Below are 24,939 nucleotides of genomic sequence, written 5' to 3' on the forward strand. Positions count from 1 at the left end.
AAAAAAAAAAAAAAAAAAAAGAAGAAGCCCATCTCTTCCAGTAACTACAGGTAACTGCCACACCAAGAAAAGGTTTGCAATAAAACTAAGCAGAGTTAATTAATAAAAAATGGACAATTCCATGAGAAAAAAAAGGATTTCAATTGAGACTAGAGATTTGTTTTCTCCAAATTTTAAGGGCTTAGATTTTACCAACATACCAACAGTGACATTCTCAACTTACTGGGAGAATACAGATGTATAAAATACATATACAATTACGCAAATCTAAACTTAAGGACTAAGTAGAACCTTCTTCATCACTTAAATGTTTATCATTGGTATTTATTTCTTTGAATTCTGAATCAGATTTTGGATTCATTTCCTTTTCTTCCATCCACTCAAGGGAATTAATGGTATCTTGAAAATGGCTAAGCCACTAGTTACAGATGATCAATCACCAAATCATATATTTCCTTCCTTGTATACTCTCTTTAACTTACACAAAATTTGAAACACTGCTCACTTCAGATCTTCTGAAAGCTCTCCTATCTGTGACTTATATAATTTTGGTATTCTTTCTCCTACTTTGATTACTCTTCCAATTTTTTAAATCTTTTAAAAAATTTTTTGGATTAATATAAGGGTAAACATGATTAGGTTACAATTGCATTGATTAAGTATTTTTTTTCAATTCTGCTTCTTCTACCCATTTCTCATCATGGGGAATGTCAACACATCAATTCTTATCTCTGTCCTTCTTTTTTCTCTGTATTTTTTATGTCTCAAACTTTGAACTAACATTTCTGAATAATGATTTGCAGATCTCTACCTCAGGCTCTTTTAAACTGAAGTCTCTCACATCCAACTGACTTTTGAACAATTTAATTTAGAAGAAAGGGGCATGGCATGTTCGTTCTCTGATGTCCCTCCACCCTATTGTCATCCCACTTGACAAAATCTATATTTAAAGAGACACCTTTTAAAACCATATTTGTTTTTCTTTGTTACTGTGTTTAAGAACTTCAGATGACTTTGCTATTTGCTTAATAATCTTTATCTTCATTCAATAAAGCTCTACTCTTCCATTCATAACTTTATACCCTAATTTATAGTTTTTCATCTACCTAAAGTTCCTTTTCCTTGGTATCTAGGGGAAATTTTTTTTTAAAGAGACTTGAAAAACTATCCAAATCAATATAGATCCAAGTTATTATACAGAATGAATGAGGGTACTAAGCTGGCCTATTGGTGGCAACTAAACAAATGTTTCATTGAATTAATGCTTTTATTATAAGAAGTAATAAGAGATATGATAAAAGACCATATTACTTTGGGGGGGAATTTAGCTCATATATTAAAAGTACATTTAATATAAAATATACAACATCTGGGCGGCACCTGTGGCTCAGAGGGTACGGTGCCGGCCCCATATACTGAGGGTGACGGGTTCAAACCTGGCCCCAGCTAAACTGCAACCAAAAACAGCCGGGCATTGTGGTGGGTGCCTGTAGTCCCAGCTACTCGGGAGGCTGAGGCAAGAGAATCACCTAAGCCCAGGAGTTGGGGGTTGCTGTGAGCTGCGTGATGCCATGGCACTCTACTGAGGGCCCTGAAGTGAGAATTTGTCTCTTAAAAAAAAAAAAATACAACATCTTAGGTTATCAAGAATCACTGTGGGTTAATGTGCTGGTTCATATCTGTAATCCCAAAACTGGGAGGCCAAAGTGGAGGAATGCTTGAGGCCAAGACTTTGAGATCAACAAGGCACATCTCTACAAAAAATTTTAAAAATTAGCTGGGCATGGTGGCACATATTTGTAGTACCAACTCCTCATGAGGGCTGAGGCAGGAAGATTACTAGAATCTAGAAGTTTGAAACTGCAATGAGCTAGGTAGGATCATACCATTGCACTCCAGCCTGGATGACTGAATTAGACTTGGTCTCTTTAAAAAAAAGAGAGAGAGAGAGAGAGAATCATATGAAAAGTCTACTACTACCCTCACTATCCCTGTCACTTTCAGACAATAAGCAAAACTTTAGCTCTCCTGTTCCATATCCCCTATAGTACTTTCCATCACCATACTACTCTGTTCTATCTCCCCCGACTCCAACTCTTCTAAAATTTTCTGTTCTGCCCTCTGGAAGCCCTCTTTCAATTTAGTAAACTTTCTCATATTTTCAACCTACCAGTGAAGTCTTCAACCACCAACTTCCATGCCTATTGTCTATCTTTTATACGACCCTACCAAAATTCCTGCATATTTTTCTTTGTGGCTAAATCTTGGCTGCTGAGTGCTGCCAGACATAATCACACATATTTACAAGCTAGAGTCACCTTAAATATTATGTTCAATCTCAACTTGACTCCAAAGTTATGTCTTCTTTATCAACTCTCTTTGTCCCCTACAAATTTTCAAATGCTCCACTCTCACCAAATAAAATTTGGTCTATAGAGCTAATTTTCCAAGAAAGAGATTAAATCATCAGTGATAGCTCATTCAATTCTGCCATCAAACCAATGCATTTATTGCACCATAACACCTTTTCTCTTTACCTATTAGTAAATAAAGATAATACCATTCTTCCTATCTATAAAATTCCTCCATCTTTGCTCTACACTGCATTTCCAATAGACTTCTGAAGACCCTAGGACTCCTCAGCCATTGATTTTTACTCTTTCAAGTATTACTCTACCTTTGCCCTCTGTTCCTTATGCCAATCTAGTATAAAACACATGACTAGTATATGTGAAATATACAGAGTACTTGAGAATGGATTCTTGAGATGACAGTCCCAAAGACTTTGTCTACTGAATGCTTCTATGATCTTAACTTTTAGCTAACCTCTGGCAGTTCTGCTCACTCTCTCCTTCATATCTTAGCTTCTTTGACTCTATACTCTCCTGGTTCTCTTTCTATTCCTCCAGCCCCTCCTTTCCAATTTGTTGTGCAGGATCCTCTTCTGTTGCAAGCAAGGCCTTTAAGACTTTCCTTAAGTATTGGTCCTACTCATGCTACACGGAGTTATGAGGTTATCACAACCATTCCCATCGTTTTGACTTCCATACCTAGGCTTCAACTCTAAGATTCAGACCCACACATCAAAATCCTTGGGGTATCATTTCAATATCATAAAGTACTTCTAACTCACATCTGAATTGAACTTTCCAATCTTCTCTGCTGCCCCACATCCCACCTACACCACACAAAGTTCCCTCTCTAGATTTCTTTATCTCAGTAACAGGCCAACTCAGAAAACTGAATGTCACTTCAAACTTCCTCCCTACCACTGCCCCAAATCCAGTCAAATATCAATACTGTCAATTCCACCTCCTAAATACCTCTCAAATGCTTCCACATGTCTCTAATTCCATTACAACTTTCCATTTCTCACAATCATTTCAACAGCTTCTGAAGTGATTGCTCTGCTTCCTGTCTTGCCCCATCACTGTAGTTTATTCATTCTACTATAGCCAGAAAAATGTTCCTAAAATGTGGATCTGGCCATAAAATTCCTTCACAGAATGACCCACAATTCTTGGTATAATAAAATAGTTATATTTATGGTTACTGTCTTCAGTCTCCTCTTTGGAACTCTAACCTCTTCCTAAACTGAGATTCTTTATGTTTAGCCAAGGGCAATCTCACTGCACATACTCATTACTCGATCACCTGACTAACAGCTTCTCATCACTCACATCTTTAGATAGCTATCACTCACATCTTCCCTGATCCACCCTACTGCAGTTCAAGTTGGATTCCCCCACAAAATTTTCATTAAGAGCTATGTATATTAAGCATGTATTTTAAATGTAAGCATGCTACATGTTGTCTATGCTCCCAAATATGGCCAAAAATTTGAAAAGTAATCATTTATTTCCATAGTTTTCCCTTGCAAAGTAATTATTGATATGAGTTAATTAGCACATCATTACTTGATATTTATTTACCAAAATACTCTCTCCACTTGGTCCTCATGGAAATGTTGTAATGGGTCACAAATAAAGTATGAAAAGAGAGTGAATTTTGAGAGGAACTTCAAAAGAGGAAGGGTCAACAAAACCAAAGAGGGTTAAAGAGAATCACACAGGAGAGTAAAGAGACTTTTGAAGCTATAGAAGAAGAAAAATTCAAGTGCTAGAATAATCAGGAACAATAAAACAGATTTTTTTTTTTTTTTTTTTTTTTTTGAGACAGAGCCTCAAGCTGTCCCCCTGGGCAGAGTGCCGTGGCATCACAGCTCACAGCAACCTCCAACTCCTGGGCTCAAGCGAGTCTCCTGCCTCCGCCTCCCAAGTAGCTGGGACCACAGGCGCCCGCCACAACGCCCGGCTATTTTTTGGTTGCAGCCATCATCGTTGTTTGGCGGGTCTGGGCTGGGGATTCGAACCCGACACCTTAGGTGTACGTGGCTGGCGCCTTAGCCGGTTGAGCTATAGGCGCCGAGCCAATAAAACAGATTTTACACATTATAACTTAAGATAGGAGGAAGAAAGGTATATGGAGGAAAAATACATTCAGTAATTATTACTACAAGTGGAGGTACTCAAACCAGTAAAATATAGGTCTCGTATTCATTAGTTACTTACTGAGTGGTGCCCAAGAACAGGTATTAGGTATACAAATGGTTCCAACGTAGTTCATGCCCTCAGACCAGGAGATAAACAATAAACAAGAAAACAAATTATCATTTTCTGTTTTTGTTGAGTCCTTTCCTGGTTTGGGGGATCAGGGTGATATTTGCTTAGTAGAATGTGTTGAAGAAGAGTCCTTCTTTTTCTATATTTTGGAAACTATAGATCAATATCATTAATGAATATCGATGCAAAAATATTTAACAATACATTAGCAAACAGAATACAACAACACATTAAAAAGGTTATACACCATGATCAAGTGGGTTTTATCCCAGAGATACAAGTTTGGTTCAACATATGCAAATCTATAAATACAACGCACCACATAAATAGAATCAAAAACAAAAACCATATAATTCTTTCAACTGATGCACAAAAAGCTTCTGGCAATACACAGCATCCTATCATGATAAAAACACTCAAGAAAATAGGCTTAGAAGAAACATTCTTTAGGCTGATAGAGGCTATCTACAGCAAACCTGCAGCCAATATCATATTGAATGGAGTAAAACTGAAAGTTTTCCCACTCAAATCTGGAAACAGACAAGGATGCCCACTGTCTCCACTGCTTTAACATAGTGTTAGAAGTCCTAGCCATTGTAATCAGGCAAGAGAAAGAGATCAAAAGAACCCAAATGGAGGCAGAAGAGGTCAAATTCTCCCTCTTTGCAAATGATATTATCTTATACCCAGAAAACCCCAGGGACTCAACTACAAAGCACTTAGAAATTGATCAAGGAGTATGGCAGCCTCTCAGATTACAAAATCAATACCCACAAATCAGTAACCTTTGTGTACACCAACAATTGTCAAGCCAAGAACAAAATCAAAGACTCTATTTCTTTTACATTAACACCAAAGAAGATGAAATACCTAGGAATATATCTAACAAAAGACATGGAAGATATCTATAGAGAGAATTATGAAACTCTGAGAAAGGAAATAGCAGAAGATGTCAACAAATGGAAGAACATACCATGCTCATGGCTGGGAAGAATCAACATTGTTAAAATGTACACACTACCCAAAGCAATAATGCAATTCTCATCAAAGCATGAATGTCATACTTTAACGATCCTGAAAAAATAGTACTTCAATTCTTATGGAACCAGAAAAAACCCCAAATAGCAAATACAATTCTTAGAAATAAAAACAAATTTGGAGGCATCACGTTGTCAAACTATAGGCTATATTACAAGGCTATAGTGATCACAATGGCATGGTACTGGCACAAAAACAGAGACATAGATCTACGGAATAGGATAGACAATCTAGAGATTAACCTAGCCACATATCATCATTTAATCTTTGTTAAGTCTAACAAAAACATGCAATGGGGAAAAGAATCTTTATTTAGCAAATGCTACTGGGAAAATTGGTTATTCACATGTAGAAGACTGAATGTGGACCTGCACCTCTCACCACTGACAAAAATTGATTCTCGTTGGATAAAAGATTTAAATTTAAGACATGAAACAATAAAAATTCTAGAAGAGAGTTTGGGGAAAACTATTTAAGATACTGGCCAGGGGGAAAAACTTTATGAGGAAGACCCCCCCCCCCCGTCCTAGCAATTGCAGCAACACCAAAAATAAATAACTGGGACTTGATCAAGCAAAAAGCTTTTGCACAGCTAAAAATGCCACAAACAAAGCAAACAGACAGCTTTCAGAATGGGAGAAAATTTTTGCATGTCATGTATGAGTCTGACAAAAGCTTAATAACTAGAATCTACAGAGAACTCAGAGTAAACAATAAGAAAAGTGCAAATAACCCTCTCTATAAGTGGGCAAGAGATTTGAACAGAAACTTCTCCAACGATGACAGATGAATGGCCAAGAAACACATTAAAAAATGCTCATTGTCTTTAATCATCACAGAAATGCAAATCAAACTCTAAGAAATCACCTAACCCCAGCAAGATTAGCCAACACCACAAAGTCCCAAAACACCAAATGCTGGTGTGGATGTAGAGAGAAGGGAACACTTCTATACTGCTGGTGGGATTGCAAACTAGTACAGCCAGCCCTTTTGGAGAGAAGTATGGAGAATCCTCAAAGATCTAAAACTAGACCTTCTATTTGCTCCTGCAATCCCATTAGTAGGTATTTACCCAGAAGAATAAAAATCATTTTACCACAAAGACATTTTGCACTAGAATGTTTATTGTGGCTCAATTCATACTGGCTAAGTTGTGGAAGTAACCTAAGTGCCCTTCAACTCATGAATAGCTTAACTAACTGTGGTATATGTATACCATGGAATATTATTCAGCCATTAAAAAAGATAGAGACTTTACATCTTTTACATTTACTTGGATGGAGCTGAAATACATTCTTCTTAAAAAAGTATCGCAAGAATGGAAAAATAAATATCCAAAATACTACATACTAATATGAAATCAATATATAAACAGTTACATGTTCCTAAGAACAATAAAACACTATTATAGTCCAGTTCAGGGGTAGAGGGAGGTAGGAAGGGGGAGGAGGGAGGAAATATGGCAGAAGGAGGGAGGGCCTTGTACACATTGTGAAGGTGTGTAACACCATCCCTGGGTGAGGGGCTCTTGTACAAATGGAACTTTACCCTGGAAGTGAGAACAATGTAACCTAAATATTGTACCCTCATATTAATTTGAATAAAGTTTAAAAAAAAAAAGAAAACAAATTATCATAGGATTGAATATCATGTTGAGTGCTCTGAAGGGACTGAGAATAATGTCAAGGCAACCGCATATGGGAAGACACAGAATCTAGAACTGGTTAATCTAAACAAGGCTAGACAGGCAAGAAGACAGTCACACACATCACGGTCAAGAGGGTCAATTTCATTATTAGTGCAACGAGAAATCATTGAAGAGTTGTAAGCCAGGAAAGGAAATAAAAAGATTTTTTTCTTCCCTAAGATGACTAGAACTAATTAGACCAGGGCAAGGTTTAAAGTGCTTCCGGCAGCATCCTATACTTTGGCCAAGTATCTCAAGCAGAACAAAGCTATTTTTTACTGAAATCTAAATCCACCTCTTCTATATATATATATATATATATGTGTGTATATATACACACACACATATATATATATACACATGCTTCACCCATGGGGGCATGTTATACACCCTCACAATATGCACATTAGGTGTGTATGTGTATATATGTGTATATATATGTAAAAACATTTAAAATCACAATATGACAGCATCATTTTATCATAACAAACTTCAGTCAGTATTTTAAATTATTATTTTCTTCATCACTAAAGCCAGGATACTCCATCAAGTGCTAAAACCTTAAGAATATTTAGGACAAAAAAAATTACAGGAGGGGCAGTGCCTGTGGCTCAAAGGAGTAGGGCACCACCATATGCCAGAGGTGCTGGGCTCAAACTCAGCCCTGGCAAAAAAAAAAAAAAAAAAAAATTACGAGATGCAAAAAAGGGGCCTGGTAGGTTCTGTATATCTCGGATTTTTTTTAAAGTAGTTTGCTAAATATCAGTATTTTATAAATCTGTGGTTCTCAACCTTCCTAATGCCACAGCTCTTTAATATAATCATGACCCACAGGTTGAGAACTGTTGTTATAAATGAAGACAGAAAGAAAGCTTTGAAACATTTATTAAAGGTAAAGATAGCTGAATAATTATCTGAATAGCATAAAGGCTATAAGTCAGAAGGTAAACATTATGGTATTAATAATATGTAACAGAATGCTATTCTCAAAAGAGACCTAATAGAAGAAAATTCTTCTTATCATCATCAACATTCCATTCTCCCATAAGCTTATGAAAGCAACTAGTCATTCCAACAATATTATTTAATAATAGGTTAAGTCTCCACAAATTTTGATATTGTTATTTTAATTTAAAAATAAAATGATTACCTTTCCATGTAACTGATACATGTTAAAAACAGATAATCATAAATAGTCTAACAAACACTTTAGCTTTTTTTGCTTTCAATTAAATTATAGGTAACTTGCCAGTTATTAAACCTCTGATCAAAGATCTTGAAATTGAAGATGGTAGTTTATGTATATGACCAAACTTAATAGGGCATAGAACAAAGGTCATACATATTTTCTATGCTGTTCTCTGTTTGGAAAAAAAAAAAAAACCATTCAGTTAAAAGTCTAATTCACATGGATAACATTTCCTAAGACTTTAGGTGTATATAACCAGATAGTTCTTTTTTTCTCCCCTTATCTACTTTCCTAAACCATCCATAAAAACAAAATAAAACAAAATAATAATATGTAGTTCTTATGCAGTTCTTTTCTCTCTATTCCCATTATTTGGGGCATTTTTACACATCTTTTCCAGAATTCTCAGAGTACTATTACTTTATATTAAAATTTAGATTTGAGAAATTAAAGATATTTTGTTTACTAACAGAATCTCTGACAGGATTTTTCAAAATTATACATGACAGCTATACCCAAACAACTGATGTTAAGTGTAGTATTTAACTACTTAGAAAATGAGTCATTCGATAGCCACACATTCCCTAAAGACTGTGACAGAAATGTATCACAGCCTCCCAAATATGTGAAGAGGCCCCATGGAAGACATATACTAAAATAAACATATTAGAAAGGTGATGATTCTTTGAGTAAATATGACAACCCCACTAAAATGCAACACATTTTTCTGCAAAAACAAAATCTAAAAAGAAGAAATAGAAGCTTTATATAAAATATTTACATATACAATGCACAAAACCCACTATGGTTAGTAACCTTTATGGCTTTGAACAACTAGATATTTACATATCTTTCTTTCTGCATGTGCTTGTGCGTATGTGTGTTTTGTATATATTTTTAACAGTTGACAGCTGTTTTAGAGCATACAGAGATGCCAAGCTGAATGAGGATCTTGATTACTTCAAGATTAGCTATCTAAAGTTTCTATTCATTTTAAGTGTTGTTAGTTGGAAGAGTCATTAGTCACTTCCTTGTCTCATAGAACATCAGCATACATTTACATTGTTAATGAACATTTGGGGTAAATGAATTAATGGCACTTTTAAACATCAATTCAGTCCTAATAACTTAGTATGTCATAGAAATGTTAGGCTAGGATATAAACGAAAAGCCTTTTCAGTAAAGGTAACTACTCATTCCTGCAAACAATAGGGGATAAAATTAATTAAAAATTTTTTTAACCAGGTTAAAAAAAAATTCAATATTTAATGAAATAGACCAGAGTAAACAACAACTAGCTATGGTGTCAAGTGAGCATATAAACCAGAAATAGTCTAAAAATTTTTGGTTAAACTACTTTATATACTTATAACACAAATATATATTCACACTTCTAGAAATACTTGCAAAATAATTTGACTTATTTAACTGAGTGCTTCTTATAGGTATTACATTTAAGAAAAAATAAGGCCAAGAAAGCTATTATGCTTACCACTGAAATACTCAAATACTGAAATTGAAATGGACACTATTAATTTTCACATTATCAAAATCTTAAACAGCAGTCTTGTTGAGTCCTTATACAATAACAAACAAACAAACAAAATCAGAAAAAATAAGTTGTAGGACAAATTCCCCTTTCTTCATTAAAAACAACAGCATTTGTATGATGGAGAAGATAATAAAGATGCACAAAAAGCAACACATACTCTACAAGGTAAGTATGTTCTAAAGGAACTATCACGTTAAGGAGCAATCAATTATTTTTCTTAATTCTCAGAACATGAGTTAAGGCAGACCTTGACATCAATACAGACAGAAAAAATAATTTTATCTGAAGTTAAAAAAAAACATGAACTACTTTGACTAATTTATGATATTTTAAAATAGATCTCACAATCCTAATATACGGATTTCGTAAGTACGAACTGTAAGGAGTGAACTTTATCAAATACTTAGTGAATTCCTTAAGAATAAGGCTTCGAGAATTTTCAAAATTCATTGCCTCCTTCTAAAAACTTATGTTATTACTATTATTACATAAACACTGAGAAAATAATGCAGATTCTGATGCATACATATTTGATAAATTTTAATAGCACAGGACCTGAATATAGTCTACCCTTTTAACAGTCTACCATTTAATTTCAACATATAGATGTTTAAGAATAAGACACAAATTTCAATTTTTTTTTTAAGAAAATGATGATCATGAATCAGCTAAGTTTTTTGTCCTGGAATAAATGACACTAGCTGAAGGGGACAAAATCCCTGCAAAATCACCACCAAAGCTTAGGATTTTTTAGAAGATATTTGACAAAGTCCCCTTTGCATTTTAACATTCTTCTTTTTTCTTTTTTTCAATTTTTGAATTCTAACATTGTTACGCTGATATCATTGTTTAGTTTATGATTTTTTTTTTAAAGAATGGCAGTGCATTCAACATTTGGCTAATGCTTCTGTCAATAATTGAAAGCTGACTTTTTGTAGTATTCATTAAGTCAAGAGCACTCTCTACAGCTCTGAGCCATGTTCTTAAAGTTGCCCTTCTGGGTTTCAAGAGAATTACACATAGAAGGTAGACAGAGTTAACTGGGCTTCCTCTAGGTTTCCAGGACCTGCAAAGAGCATATACAAATAAAACTCACCTGCAGACTTGTTAGAGTAACTGGACAAAGGGTCAATGCCTACTTCTTGTTCTTCAGGCTGCAGAGGATGTCTAGTTTCAGATAAGGAATGATACATGGTGGGAATGGACAATGTCACCAAAAGTAACTACCTGGAATGTAAAAAAATATATAGAGATTATGTGGTAAGTCTGTCCATAACATAACAGTTCATTTCCCCTGGATTCTTGTTACAATGGATAGTTCCTCTTTTTAGTTTTAAACCAACGAGGTTGTCAAATTTTATATTGCCTCTGCTTGTTAATGAAGGAGATTACTGAAGACTGCACATATTTGTCTAAAATATCTTATTATATTTTGTGGAATTTATTGTTATAATTGTCACTATGATTTATAAGCATGCTATATTTTTCTTAAAGCGTGTCCATCTTTAAACTGTGTGGCATTTTTGTGACATAAGTAACTATTTCATTTTTACGCACTTACATATTTCTACTAATATAGCAATATTAGGGTTTCTGCCTCTGGAGGCAGGAGAATCACTTGGTCACATGCCTAACTTTCTATTTTTCAGAAAGATGGGGTCTTGTTCTTGCTCAGGCTGGTCTGAAACTCCTGAGCTCAAGTGATCCTCCTGCCTTGATCTTATAGAGTGCTGGGATTACAGATGCGAGCCACCATGCCTCATAATAATTTAATTTAAAATTCCTTGTTTAATTTGGAACAATTTAAAAGAAATAGGCATTGAGGAGAAAACCTTCAAAATGGTTATTAATATAATCTTGTTGTTATAAGCCTAACACCAAAGTAGAGAATCTGAGGTGCTAGGATCACTTGCACCTCAAGACCAAGCTAGGTGATACAACAAGACCTTATTTCTTAATAAAGTAAAAATAAAAAATAAGTATTTGAAAAGGTCTACTCTACCTGCTAGATTTCCTTAAATTTTTTTAATGTTCTAAGCTATATATTCTTGATCTCATTAGCTTAATTTCTTATTTTTTCAGTATACTTTCACTGTTATGGGTTTCACATATCTAAAATATACAAATAATACAAATATAGAGATTATGTGGCAAGTCTGCTCATAACATAACATATTAAAAATGTATTTTATTTAAACTATATGAAAAATAAATGACAGGCAATCTAATCAAAGTTTGCTTTAAAAAGGTAGATCTAAAAAATCAGTAATTATATAGCTAAAATAAAATAGCCCACAATGATGATTATATATTCATTTAAAGTGCTATAAAATATATTAGGTCTTTTAGACTTCTTAGAGAAAGTTAACTTCAAGAGTGATTCAGTTAATTTATAATAGTTTTAATTACAATTCTTTAGAACTTATGTCTATGGTAATACCAAAAACTAAAATACAAAGTTAACCAAATAACTCATTCAACAACTATTGTATATAATTAGGGATCTACTATACTTTAATTTATTATGCCTTTAGCCTGAAACTGAGTCACTGACATGCTTTTATAATTAAATAATGCTAACCTGCTGACTGGTAATAATTAGTCATTTTCAAACAATCTGTTAAAGAAAAAGTATGGGCAATGTTCTTAGTTTTCTTTTAATTATGAATTTAATAATCTAATTTGAACATAACTTATCAGGAAGATGCTGCTTTAGGTTTTGAAGTTTGTTTTAAATATAAAGAGCTATTTCAGCTTTCTAGAATCTAAAAAAATATATTTAAAAGTGTGTTGGTTTAATACTAGTGTGATAATCACAATATAATGTTGCTTTTCAATATAAAATAATGTTCTTAAGAATTTTCCAATTTGTGTTTCATAAATACACCAAGCAAAAATACTTGATTAATACACAAAGCAGAATATATAAAGTCTTTAACAAATTGTGTCTACATTTATTTTAATTGTTATTATAAACATTTTTTTTTTTTTTTACCTATAAATAGTAGCCTGTAGGAAAATATTTGGTGAACATTCAAATAAAAATTTAGGAAGATTTTTGTTTCCTGGCCTGAAAACTTTTTAACAACCACTATAAAAGTCAAAGTAGTATTAACATTTTAAATGTGACAATGGGCCATTACATTTTTAATTTTTTTACAAACTCCAACTTCTATTCTTAATATGCTTTAATCTTCTCTATATAAAAGCTAAATATATAGAAAAAATATATATTAAGATCAAAAACATGTGTGTAAGTAAATGACTACTTAAATCCATAATTTGGAGATGTTAGTTCTCTTAAATCATGCCTAGGTGTCCCTAAAGTTCCCCTGACTGATAAAAATATACCTGAAGATTTTTTAAAAATAAGTAAACAAATCTCATTTCTTCTAAATTAGAAAGCACTGCAATATTCCTTCCACGGCACTACCTTCCTTTGCCATATTTATTATAAATAATAATTATTCTTGCTTTACATGAACTCAAAATCAGAAAACTAAAAAATAATTTAACAACATGGTTTTACTGATCTGATGGCAGGAGTTGATAAATTAGGCTGAAATTCCCATTAAAAATCTAAGACTAATCTAAAGGACAGGTGTACTGGTTTCACAAGCCTGGCTCTTGCAGTATTAAATCTTAGTTAAGATAAAAGTGATCTGTCTGAAAGAAAGGAAGTCTTGTGCAAACAGTTAATAAAAAGGTAAGATTTAATGAAAAGGTAACTTATTCCAAAGCGTACAACAGTTTTAAAGTACATTAAAAATTTCAAAACAGTATTTTCCATGTAAACTATAGCAATAGAAGCAGTCTCTAAGTGAAAGTTTCAAGTTATTAGCATTGTACAGATAAAGTTGAGTAACATCTTCTCTTTTAAATGGCATCACATAAATAGAACCTCTAGAAAAAGAGTTTATTTCCTCTGAATCTAAAGTTCCATATATTTTGGCTTATATTCATTCCTTCACTGTATCTCTAATACTTAGGCACAGAATTAACATTCTGACTTGTGTCTTTCTAAAGACATGCATATTCAGAAAAGCTCATATAGGCATACTTCATTCATTTCAATTCCTGACTGACAGTAAACTTAAAAGTTGGACATTGAAATGACAGAGCAATATTACTTTACATAAGGAATTCTCCTATAAGAAAAGCATATAAGACGGTGTACTTTCAGAATTTGATTATGTAAGGGAGAGAGGATACAGCATCAATAAGAATGTATTATAGACTGCATGTATTTATCATCATGGGTATTTAATCTGAAATATGACATTTTGGCTATAAAAGAGAGCTTCTATGATAAAAGCTGTATGTTCATAATTAAAAGATAGGGTCACTGAATATTATCTATAGAATTGATAGAAAAAATATATTTTTTATTTTTAGTGTTAGTTGCTAAAGGTAAATTTGATGGTTAGAAATGATGTTCTAAAGTCTTAATTAGAAGGGAGGAAAAGAAGGAAAGAAGAAAGGAAAGAAAGCAAAAATGTGAGAATGAAAACAAAGAACGGGAAAGAACAAAGTTCCATCTTTACATTCTATCAATCTCTAATGCAAGAGGGTTACAATGGACTTTAAATAAGTTAATTAAGTATTAAAATCAATCACCTGAAAGTCTCAATATTTAATATTGTTAGATTGTATATCAAAGTAGTTTTATTATTTATTTACTCCAAACCTTTCCAGAATACTTCATTTGACAATGGGGGGTCTGTATCTCACAAGATAAACGGATTTACAATGCCAGATAAATTATATATAAAAAGCATTTGTCTTAATACATGTCATTCAATATTAAATATCACCTCTTGGTAAAATCCTAAGACCCTAATTCATTTTTACCAACCACATAATTTTATGTTAGGTGTTGTCTAATAAAATAGGTATGTGTAAGAACCAGATATTAAAATTTTAATAACACATTTATATGGCATTTCAATATAAAGCAGCAGTTGTGACTACATAAGCCAAGAGAAAAACTGAGCATTTTAAAGAGTCAAACTGCCTAATAAAAAGATCTCCACACCATATCCTTCTGTTTTCAGAATTCTCTTGAGTTCCAGATGCAGACACTGGGGAAGGAGCTCAACCTAGTGACCAAACCTTTTTATTATTATTATAGAGCCATATAAACCTATTCTTTTTCTTTCATACATTTTTTACTTCAATAGAATTTAAGAGGGACAAGTGGGTTTTGTGACATGGACGAATTATATAGTGGTGACATCTGGGCTTTTAGTGTACCTATCACCTGAAAAGTATACATTGCATTCCATAGCTAATTTTTATTTATTTATTTTCTTAAGTCATATACACATAGATCATGAATACATTTATGTATATGTGAGATACAATGTGTTGATTTTTTTATACAATTTGACATACATCAAACTAGTTAATATATTTTCAGTTGTGACTGTCCTTATTTTACCTTTAGACTTTCAACTATTCAATCAGGTTTTCATAAAATCAAGGTTAATATAACATACAATTAGGAATTCAGAAAAAAATGAACACAATTTGAAAAGAGAAAATAATTTGGCCAATTATAGTAAACTGATAATACTGAGAATAAGAAAAAGAAATGGCTACTCTTTCCATAAGCATCAAATCAAATCAAACATTTTAACAAAAAATGAATAAACAAAATAGCATCTTGTTCGTGTAAGCCTGGGGATGCCGGGGATGTTTTCAAAGTCATATGACCAATTATGGAAAGATCTTTCTAAAAAGCCCATAAAGATCTGACATTTATCCCTTGGTTTTTAGTAAGTAGAGACCTAGGAAATGTAAAGAAACTTTAGTACTTAAAGATAGTTCTTTCAATTAAACAATAATAATATCACCAAACACACAGCATTTATTAGGAAGTGCTACTTAACATACTTTACATATGATTAACTAATTTAAACCTTACAGCAATTCTTTGAAGCAGACACTATTAACCCTTTTACAAATGAAGAAACTAGAAACATTATCTGACTTATTCAAAGTCACACAGCTAATTACTGGCAAAACTACCTCAGATGAATTAATAATAACTTAACAAATGGCCCAACAAAAATTAAACCAAGAATTATAGCATAGAATCCTTTATTGGTAACTACTGTGTAACATCACAACATTCTAGTTTACTTTTTTCTAATTCAATCTCTTTCATAATCTCTCATATTGAGTAAATAAGGTCCTAATAGTTAAGCTATATGTATCTTGTACAGAAAATGCTAGTGAAGAAAGAAAATAAGCTATGGATAAGCTAAGGTTCAGCAAAATTATAATTTAAGAGTACGTCACATTAGATCTTTGCAATCATTATCAAACAGCCAAACTGTTTATGATTTTCAATTTCCAAATGCTACAAATTCACATTACACTAGTTACTTCAGTACCAAGTGCCATCACTGAGGGTCAGCAGCTAAGAATTAGCACCTGGTCCTTGCTAGTCGAAACAGCTTACATGAAAACATTCATACTTTCTTCCCTTCCATTTTATTCAGATCTCTTTTCTTCCTGAGGAGAACTTTCCTCCTTGCTTTTCTAAATCCTTCCTTTAGGGACCAATGTCAGATGTAATTTCCCCCCTGTAATGTAACACTGGAGTTGTAGAAACATAGCTTTTATTATAATGGTTATTTTTATGGTTACCCTCTATTAGCAAGTGCTACTTTGGTTTCCATAATCTGTGGTCAAAAGTTTCCTATTTAAATAAATTTATTTAAAAATGTGAATGAGGAAAAATGTTAAGTATATTATAGTAAGTGGTAGAAATCATCAAAAATCCTTAAGATAGTATTTAATAAACGACTTTAATTGTATATAAAATGATACTATAGCATATATTGCCATTCACTGACTTCATTAAACATTCCTGGACATATCATGTCTGTTGCTTAAACTATTATCCTTATCATAAGTAGTTCCTAGCTTACTTAGCTAATCATACACTGTTTTTAAAAAGCAAACTATGTACACACATTCCTTTAGGGCACAAAAAGTGGTTTTTCATTCCTGTGTATCCATAACATGCCTATATTATCCTAATAGGAATAAATACCGATTGAGGAATTAATCAAAAACATCCATCACAATTATAAATGTGATGCATGCTACTGATAAACAAAGCTTAACATCCCTCTGTGACACACTTACTTATCACCTTTACTATAAAATATAGGACCTGTGCCAGTTAAGCCTGAATGGCAGTATTATGTAACAAATGCCAGTAGTTAGCATAGGAAGAATTAAGTTTCCTCTTTTGTCAAGGACATTCTTACAGTACAGATTCTTCTTACAGAGGAAAGGTACTGTCTTGGTCCATGAAGGCTGCTATGAAAAACACAGCATTGACTGGGTGGCTTAAATAACAGATATTTATTCCTCATAGTTGTGAAAGCTAGAAAGTCTAAGATCAAAGTGATAGTTGATTTGGTTCCTTGTTTCCAGATGATCATCTTTTTGCTGTTTCCTCATGTGAACCATCTCTCATGACTCTTCTTATAAAGCAGTGGTTCTCAACCTTCCTAATGCCACGGCCCTTTAATACAGTTCCTGTGGGTCGCGATCCATAGGTTGAGAACTGCTGTTATAAAGGCACTAATCCTTTCTCCAGGACTTCACTCTCATAACCTACTTATCTTCCAAAGGGCCTACTTCCAAAAAACCCATCACATTGGGGATTAGAACTTCAACATATCAATGAAGGGGGAGAGGCAAAAAATACTCAGTTCATAACAAGTAGGTAATATGAGACTTCAGTACAAAATTAAATTCCCCCTCCACCCCACCCCAAACATCACTACTCCTAACACCTTATTTCCAGTCTTCATCTCTCCCCTGAACTCCTACAATATATTCCTAATAGGTCTCCCTATTTCCATCCTTCCTCAGTGTTGTAAAGCCAGTCACAATGGTCCCATTATTTCCTTTCCCAGGTTGGGATGAGTCATTTGAGGTACTTCTAGAGAAGATTTTTTTAGAGAAGTTACAGGCTTCTAGAAAAGGTTTTTCCCTCTCAATTACAAAGATGTACACCCTTAATTGCAGATTAGCCAGCCCTAGATTCATCTCACCTCTGGCCTTGCTTTTATGTAATAACAGAATACCATATAAACCAGTTGAGATTTTGTTACTTCTAATTGAAGCCCAATATACCCACCTCCTACAATCTTTACCACACAATAGCCAGTGTGATTTTTCCCCCTGTGATGGTTTCCCAGCACAGTCAGCTTAAAATTCAAACTTTTTATAGGCCCTAAATTTAGGCCCTAGCTTAAACTTCTGATTCCACTCTCCCTCCCTTCCCAGTATGCTCTGGCCATAAAAGCCTTCCTCTTACTCCTTCAACAAAAATACAACTATTGCTTCATTAAGTTTTTGCACATTGTTCCCATTTCTTCTGCTGGTAATACTCTGTTCTTAGTATCATTTAGATACCGGTTCAAATTCAGGTTAGCACAGAAAACTTTTCTTGGAGCATATTTAATCCACTGGCAAAGCTTGTCAGCTCTACCTTCCAAATGAAATCCAGAAGCAAATCATTCTGTGCCACAACCCCTCTGATCCAGGTCATTGTATCCCTGCCATGGACTATTTAATACCCTTCACCAAATATTCCTGTTCCCAACCTTGCCATCAATTTAAAATTTAACTCAGCTTAATTTTCTCTTCTGCTCAAAACTCTCTACTGACTTCTCATCTCACTCAGAATAAAACAGAAAATCTTTGCAAAACCCTACAAGATCTTGCTCTTACCTTTCATCCTATAACTCTCTACCTTGCCATTCAAACCCTTTAGTCTTTTTTTTTTTTTTTTTTGGCTGGGGCTGGGTTTGAACCCGCCACCTCCAGCATATGGGACCAGCGCCCTACCCTTTTGAGCCACAGGCGCTGCCCCAAACCCTTTAGTCTTAATGGCCTCCTTATATTTCCTCAAATGTGCTAAAACAAGTTCTTACTAGATGGGGCCTTTCTACTTTCCTTGGTTCCAAAAGCAGCCTCATATATCCACCAGACATTCCCTAATAGCTTTCAGGTTGTCTCAAAAGTCATGTTAATTTTTAAGATCACCCATGACCACACTACCAGATACAGCATATTCCCTTACCTTTTTCTTTCTGTCTTATGTGGCTTTACTTTCCTTGATAATACTTATCACTACCTAACATATAACAAACCCATTTGTATTTTGTTTGTTACACATCACCTTTCTCTTAGTTCTATGAATGCAAAGGTTTTGTCTATTTTATTCACTATTGGCTCTCTCAGACCTGCGAAGTACCCTTCCTTTTTTATTATGGTATTCCTGATACAGTATGAAAGATCATAATAAAGTACAACGAGAAAAAATCTAACTGAATCCAAGTTAGATATTAATTTACATTGAGTTTTTAAAGACTTCTTAGGTGTATGTTAGGGGTATACATTTGCATAAAATAAATGTTAAAGAGATTAGAATTGAGGATATTTAAGAAGATAGATCTCATAAAACAGACAAGAGACTAAATAATTAAGATTATAAAATAATTATTTTAGAGAAGCAAAGATCAGTCCCTCTAGGTGAGAGTTATCTCCAGACCTAGAGACCTCCATAGAAAGAGTTTATGGCAGCTGATCAGACAGTTGGCCTGTACTGCTGCTCTAATACATGCTTAGAACTAGAGAATTTGAGAAGGCCCAAGTTCTCTGTGGACTACTAGGTTATCAGACGACTTCTATCCTCTTTCTTCTGCCATCTACACTCATCTTACCTTGAATAAGGTAGGAAATTGTCATATATATCCATGCCCTTTGGCTAGAAACTCTTGTCTTTCCTGCTGAAATCAGGGAAGAACAAAGGCATGAAAACTCCTGTGCATTTAACCCAACATGTGATCAGTGATCTGTGAGTTAAGAACACCCAACTGTAGGAAAAAGAACTCACTTTTTGTTTGGGGCTGGAACTATGTTAGCTTGTAAATATATTAGTACAGTGGGTAAAAACTGTCATAAGCTCTTATCCTTCAACTGTAAAAGTTTAATTTTCAAGATATTTCTGAGAAGCTAGAAAATGTTATATAATATGCAAACTTTATAAAGGTAACCATAAATAAATAAAAGAACCATATATAGACCAGTGAATAGAGTATATCATAAACCAATGATTATGATTAATCACATTAAGGTTCATGAAAAAATGTTAACCATTGGAATTTCTAATTATCCTTATGTACACACAAAAAAGTTTTTCAATGATTCAAGTAAAGTTTCGAAGTATTTCAGAATAACATCTGCTTTACATTTGGCATAAGTAGATAATATCTTGTGGCTAATCTTTTAAGTCAATTTTATTAAAAGTACACACATACAGACATAAACAAGGTATGCTATATAACCAACTGTACTTTTCTTGTTTTCAAAGATGTTTTTACTTTTACATCAATTATCTATTTTCTCTTCAGAAGAAATTACATTCTAGATAAAAATGGTATTCTGTAAGGAGCAATAAATTATATGTTTTTTAATTTCATATACATAGGAATGTCTATCTCATCACTGACATGAGATTAAATAAATCATATATGGGGACACAGACAATAGGTTTTAATACCCTATATAATTTTTTATTTTTTTGTAGAGACAGAGTCTCACTTTATCACTCTTGGCAGAGTGTGATGGCGTCACACAGCTCACAGCAACCTCCAACTCCTGGGCTTAGGTGATTCTCTTGCTTCACCCTCCCGAGTAGCTGAGAGCTGGGACTCTGCCATAACACCTGGCTATCTTTTGTTGCAGTCTGGTCGAGCCCGGGCTCTAACCCGCCACCCTTGGTATATGGGGCCAGCGCCCTACCCACTGAGCCATAGGTGCCGCCCCCACTATATAATTTTTATAGTTATAACTTTCTGACAGTATTAATAAACAAAAAATTCTTCATAAGACAGCAGATGTAAGAATAGCTACATCTTTTTAAGGTTATATTGATGTCAGCTAAATAAAAGGTAGTTCAGATTATAAATAGAGAATAGGAGTATACGATAAAAGGACAGAAGGCATTCTTGGCAGAGGAAATATCATATGTGAGGGCTCAAGGAATTGACAATCCATGCAAATTCCATTCAAAGTATGTACAGAGTCAGGATCAGTGCAACTGATACTTAGATTCAAAAATTATAAAGGACCATGCATCATGGTTTATTGACCATACTTAAGATTCTGAGCTTCTTAAAAGCAATAGAAACCACTGATACTTTTAAGTAAAGCTGAAGGAACATCTCCAACTGCTTCTCCACATTTAATCTTTCTTCACCTATAACCAAACTACACACTTCAGCACTTCCAAACATGTTGCTCTTCTCACAGGTACTAGTTTTGTCACATTCTGTGCATAACCAACTGCTACTTGCCTCCTCAGTTCAGAGGCACCTTTCCCCAAAATTCCCTTTCCTAATTTGACTCAGACGCCCACGTACCTTGTGAACAACTCTACCGCAACAATAACTATACTTCAGTACTATAGTTGGTTTCCCACCAGCTTAAACTCTTTCAAAGGATAGAGGATGTGTTTTATTCAAAAGATAAAGGATGTGTTTTATTCATTTATATTCCAATTTACAAGCACATCAGAACTTGCAAAAATCACTTATTCAATGAATCAACAAAAATAAAAAGACACACTTTTGTGTAAGTCCTAAATACAGGATTCAATAAACTATACATTTGTTCTACAGAGAAGCATACAAATGGAAATGATTTTAAAGAGCCATAGTAGTATGTAGTATGCCATAGGAATATATATAGATAACACTATGTGATATATGAAACCTGAGTTATCTAACATACTGCTTTAAAAACTATACCATAAATATAACCTAAAACACTCATTTAACAAATAAATGTTGAGCACCTACTGGGGTCAAAAGCCACAGTACTGATTCTCATATCAAATGCAAACTCATTAGGCAATTTGCTTAATTCTACATAATACTTGGTAGAAATTACCACCATGAAGCTGCACATTACAATTATGCTGAAATGCAGAATTTACTTTCAGTGATAACTTTGGACATTCTTATATCGTGTAACAAACTAGATTACTCAGAATGTTTTCTTTTCCAGAAAATCAAAATCTTTTTTGAAATGTCAGCCATGAACATCATAAAATTATAGAGAATGATGGGGAAACAGGCTTATAATGCATATAAATAGGAGAGCATATTAGCCTGCATTTAATTACCAGTTCAAACAACACCCTAATCTAACCTTTGACAAGTAAAATAAATGTTCTGAATGATTTCACTAAAGCAAACATTTGCTGTTAATGCTAGCTAATTATAGTAACAACTGGAAAGATAAGAGGAAGAGAAATGACTAAGAGAAGAGAAGAGAAGAGGAGATAAATTTTTTTTAAATTAAAGTTGAGATCTGCAACTATTCACTGGATCATGATTTTTTTCCCAGTGAATTTAATTCACAGAAAAGGGCAAACTCTGTCGGGAAAAGTGGCTTTGTAAGTACTCAGATGAAAAAACATTATAGCAGATTAGATTGCTTATTTTTTCACTCTGGAAAAAATCACTGGACTACCATAGGAACAAGAAAATAAGGTATAGATGAATTAGTGTAAAAGTGGTCCCCTTCTCTTAAGAGGCTCAAAGTCCAGAAAATGGGTTGCCAGACTAGCAAAAATAAATTTTAAAATGAAATGAAATAAAAGATGCCCAATTAAATTTGAATTTCAGAAAAATGCAAACTTTAACACATATTTAAAAGTATTCATTGTTTACCTGAAAATCAAATTTAACTAGGTGTCCCATATTTTATTTGACAATGCTACCAGTTGACAGATATAAGCATGTATTGATGGGGAAGTACGTAGTGTGCCCACGGTAAGACCTCCAGGATCAAATAAGATCAAAATTCTCAAAGAGCAAGATTTCAGAAGAACTCATACAAAGGCAGGAAAGACAAGATTTTTTTTTTTTCCAGAACTGCTATCTACTGATTGGTATTGGAAAAACTAAAAGGTACTTTTCAAATGTATTGATCCAGCTCCATAGAAACTTATTTTTCAATTACCCTGAGAAAATGAGCTGTAAAATATATATAATGTTTTAGGGTGGTTTTTTTTTTTTTTTTTTTGCAGTTTTTGGCTGGGGTGGGGTTTGAACCTGCCAAGCCGCCACCTCCAGCATATGTGGCTGGAGCCCCACTCCTCTGAGCTACAGGCGCCACCCTATCAGACAAATGAACAAACAAACTTCTTAGTGGAAATATTTGGCTATCAAAGAGCAGAGAAATTAAATATCTGACAAAAATAACAAGACAGAGAATCTAAGACTATTCTTACATAGTATCGGAAGTACATATCAAAACCAGCCCGAGAAACATGGTGAGATCCTGTCTTTAAAAAAAAATTAGCTGGCTACCAGTTACCCAGGAAGATCACTTAAGCCCATGAGTTCAAGGTTACAGTAAGTTATGGTTGCACCACTATATTTCATCCTGGGTAACAAAGCAAGACCTTATCTCTTTAAAAAAAAAAAAAAGCATAGATGACCCCTGAACAACATGAGTTTGAACTGCACAGGTCCACTTAACAGCTGCTTTACTTCTGCTCTGCCGCCCCTGAGACAGTAAGACCAACCCCTCCTTTTATTTCCTCCTCCCCTTCCACAGCCTACTCAACATGAAGGTGAGAATGAAGACCTTTACAATGATCTACCTCCATTTAATGAATAGGAGGTATATTTTCTCTTCATTACAATTTTATTAATAACATTTTCTTTCCTCTAGCTTTATTGTAAGAATACAATATATAACACATATAAAAAATATGTGTTAACTGACTGTTTCTGCAGCTAGTAAAGCTTTCTATGAAAAGTAGAATATTCGTAACTAAGTTTTAGGGGAATCAAAAGTTATATGCAGATTTTTGAAAGTACAGAGATCAGTGTCCCTAATTCCACACAGTTCAAGGGTCAAATGTATTATCATTATCCATAAAACCAGGTGCATTTAGGGGCAAAATTACCTGAAGAAAATTGAATGCTGTTAATTTGTTGAGATTCCTCTCATTAAAATACATAACATTTTTATTCTTATATTAATGTTAATAAATATGCATAATACTGTAGAATAATCTAAGCTCTGTTTGGGACCTTAAATTCGAAAACAATTTAATGAGGCACAATATGAACAAGACATGTTAACTCCATATTAAAAGGGTCAAATTAATTACTAGCAGCCAGGTGTGGTGGTGCACATCTATAATCCTAGCACTCTGGGAGTCCAAGGCAAGAGGACTGCTTGAGCTCAGGAGTTCAAGACCAATCTGAGCAAGAGCAAGACCCCCATCTCTACTAATAATAGAAAAATTAGCTGGATGTGGTGACACATGCCTATAGTCCCAGCTAGTTGGGAAGCTGAGGAGTTTAAGGTTGCTGTGAGCTATGATGACACCACAATACTGTACCCAGTGTGACAGAGTGAGGCTGTCTCAAAAAAAGGAGAAAAAAAAGAAAAGAAAAAAACTGATTACTTCCTTCAAAAATAATGGGCTTATTTTCTCTTGTAGTAGAAAATTCTATTTACTTGGATATGAGAACCAAGAGGCCCCAACATATATGTGCAAATGTTCTAATGTTAATAGAAGATCATCATTGTTTAGAGAGATAAGAAAAGTTCCAATTTCCCAAACTTGATCACATACAAATATATACAGACTTTATATAATGGATACTGAAAAGTGATTATCATTTAGGATATTAAAATATTATAAAATAGGGCTCGGCGCCTGTGGCTCAAGAGGCTAAGGCGCCAGCCACATACACCTAAGGTGGCGGGTTCGAATCCCCAGCCCGGGCCC

At 33.9% G+C, this 24,939-nt stretch overlaps 1 protein-coding gene across 4 annotated transcripts in view; it reads right to left on the reverse strand.

Annotated features, from left to right (window-relative positions):
* TBC1D5 (TBC1 domain family member 5) overlaps positions 1 to 24,939 on the reverse strand; it is a 551,029-nt gene that overhangs the window by 326,533 nt on the left and 199,557 nt on the right. For 3 of the 4 annotated variants that reach the window (XM_023513693.1, XM_023513698.1, XM_023513701.1), the window contains exon 1: positions 4,572 to 4,643. In XM_023513693.1, coding sequence (XP_023369461.1) covers positions 4,572 to 4,626 — 55 coding nt within the window. In that variant the 5' untranslated portion in view covers positions 4,627 to 4,643. Of the gene's footprint in view, positions 1 to 4,571; positions 4,644 to 11,184; positions 11,316 to 24,939 lie in introns of those variants that run through there. The other variant, XM_023513703.1, reaches the window with a different exon arrangement.

The sequence above is a fragment of the Otolemur garnettii genome, unplaced genomic scaffold, assembly GCF_000181295.1.
Source record: "Otolemur garnettii isolate 467f Iridium unplaced genomic scaffold, OtoGar3 scaffold00002, whole genome shotgun sequence".
NCBI classification, from domain to species: Eukaryota; Metazoa; Chordata; class Mammalia; order Primates; family Galagidae; genus Otolemur; species Otolemur garnettii.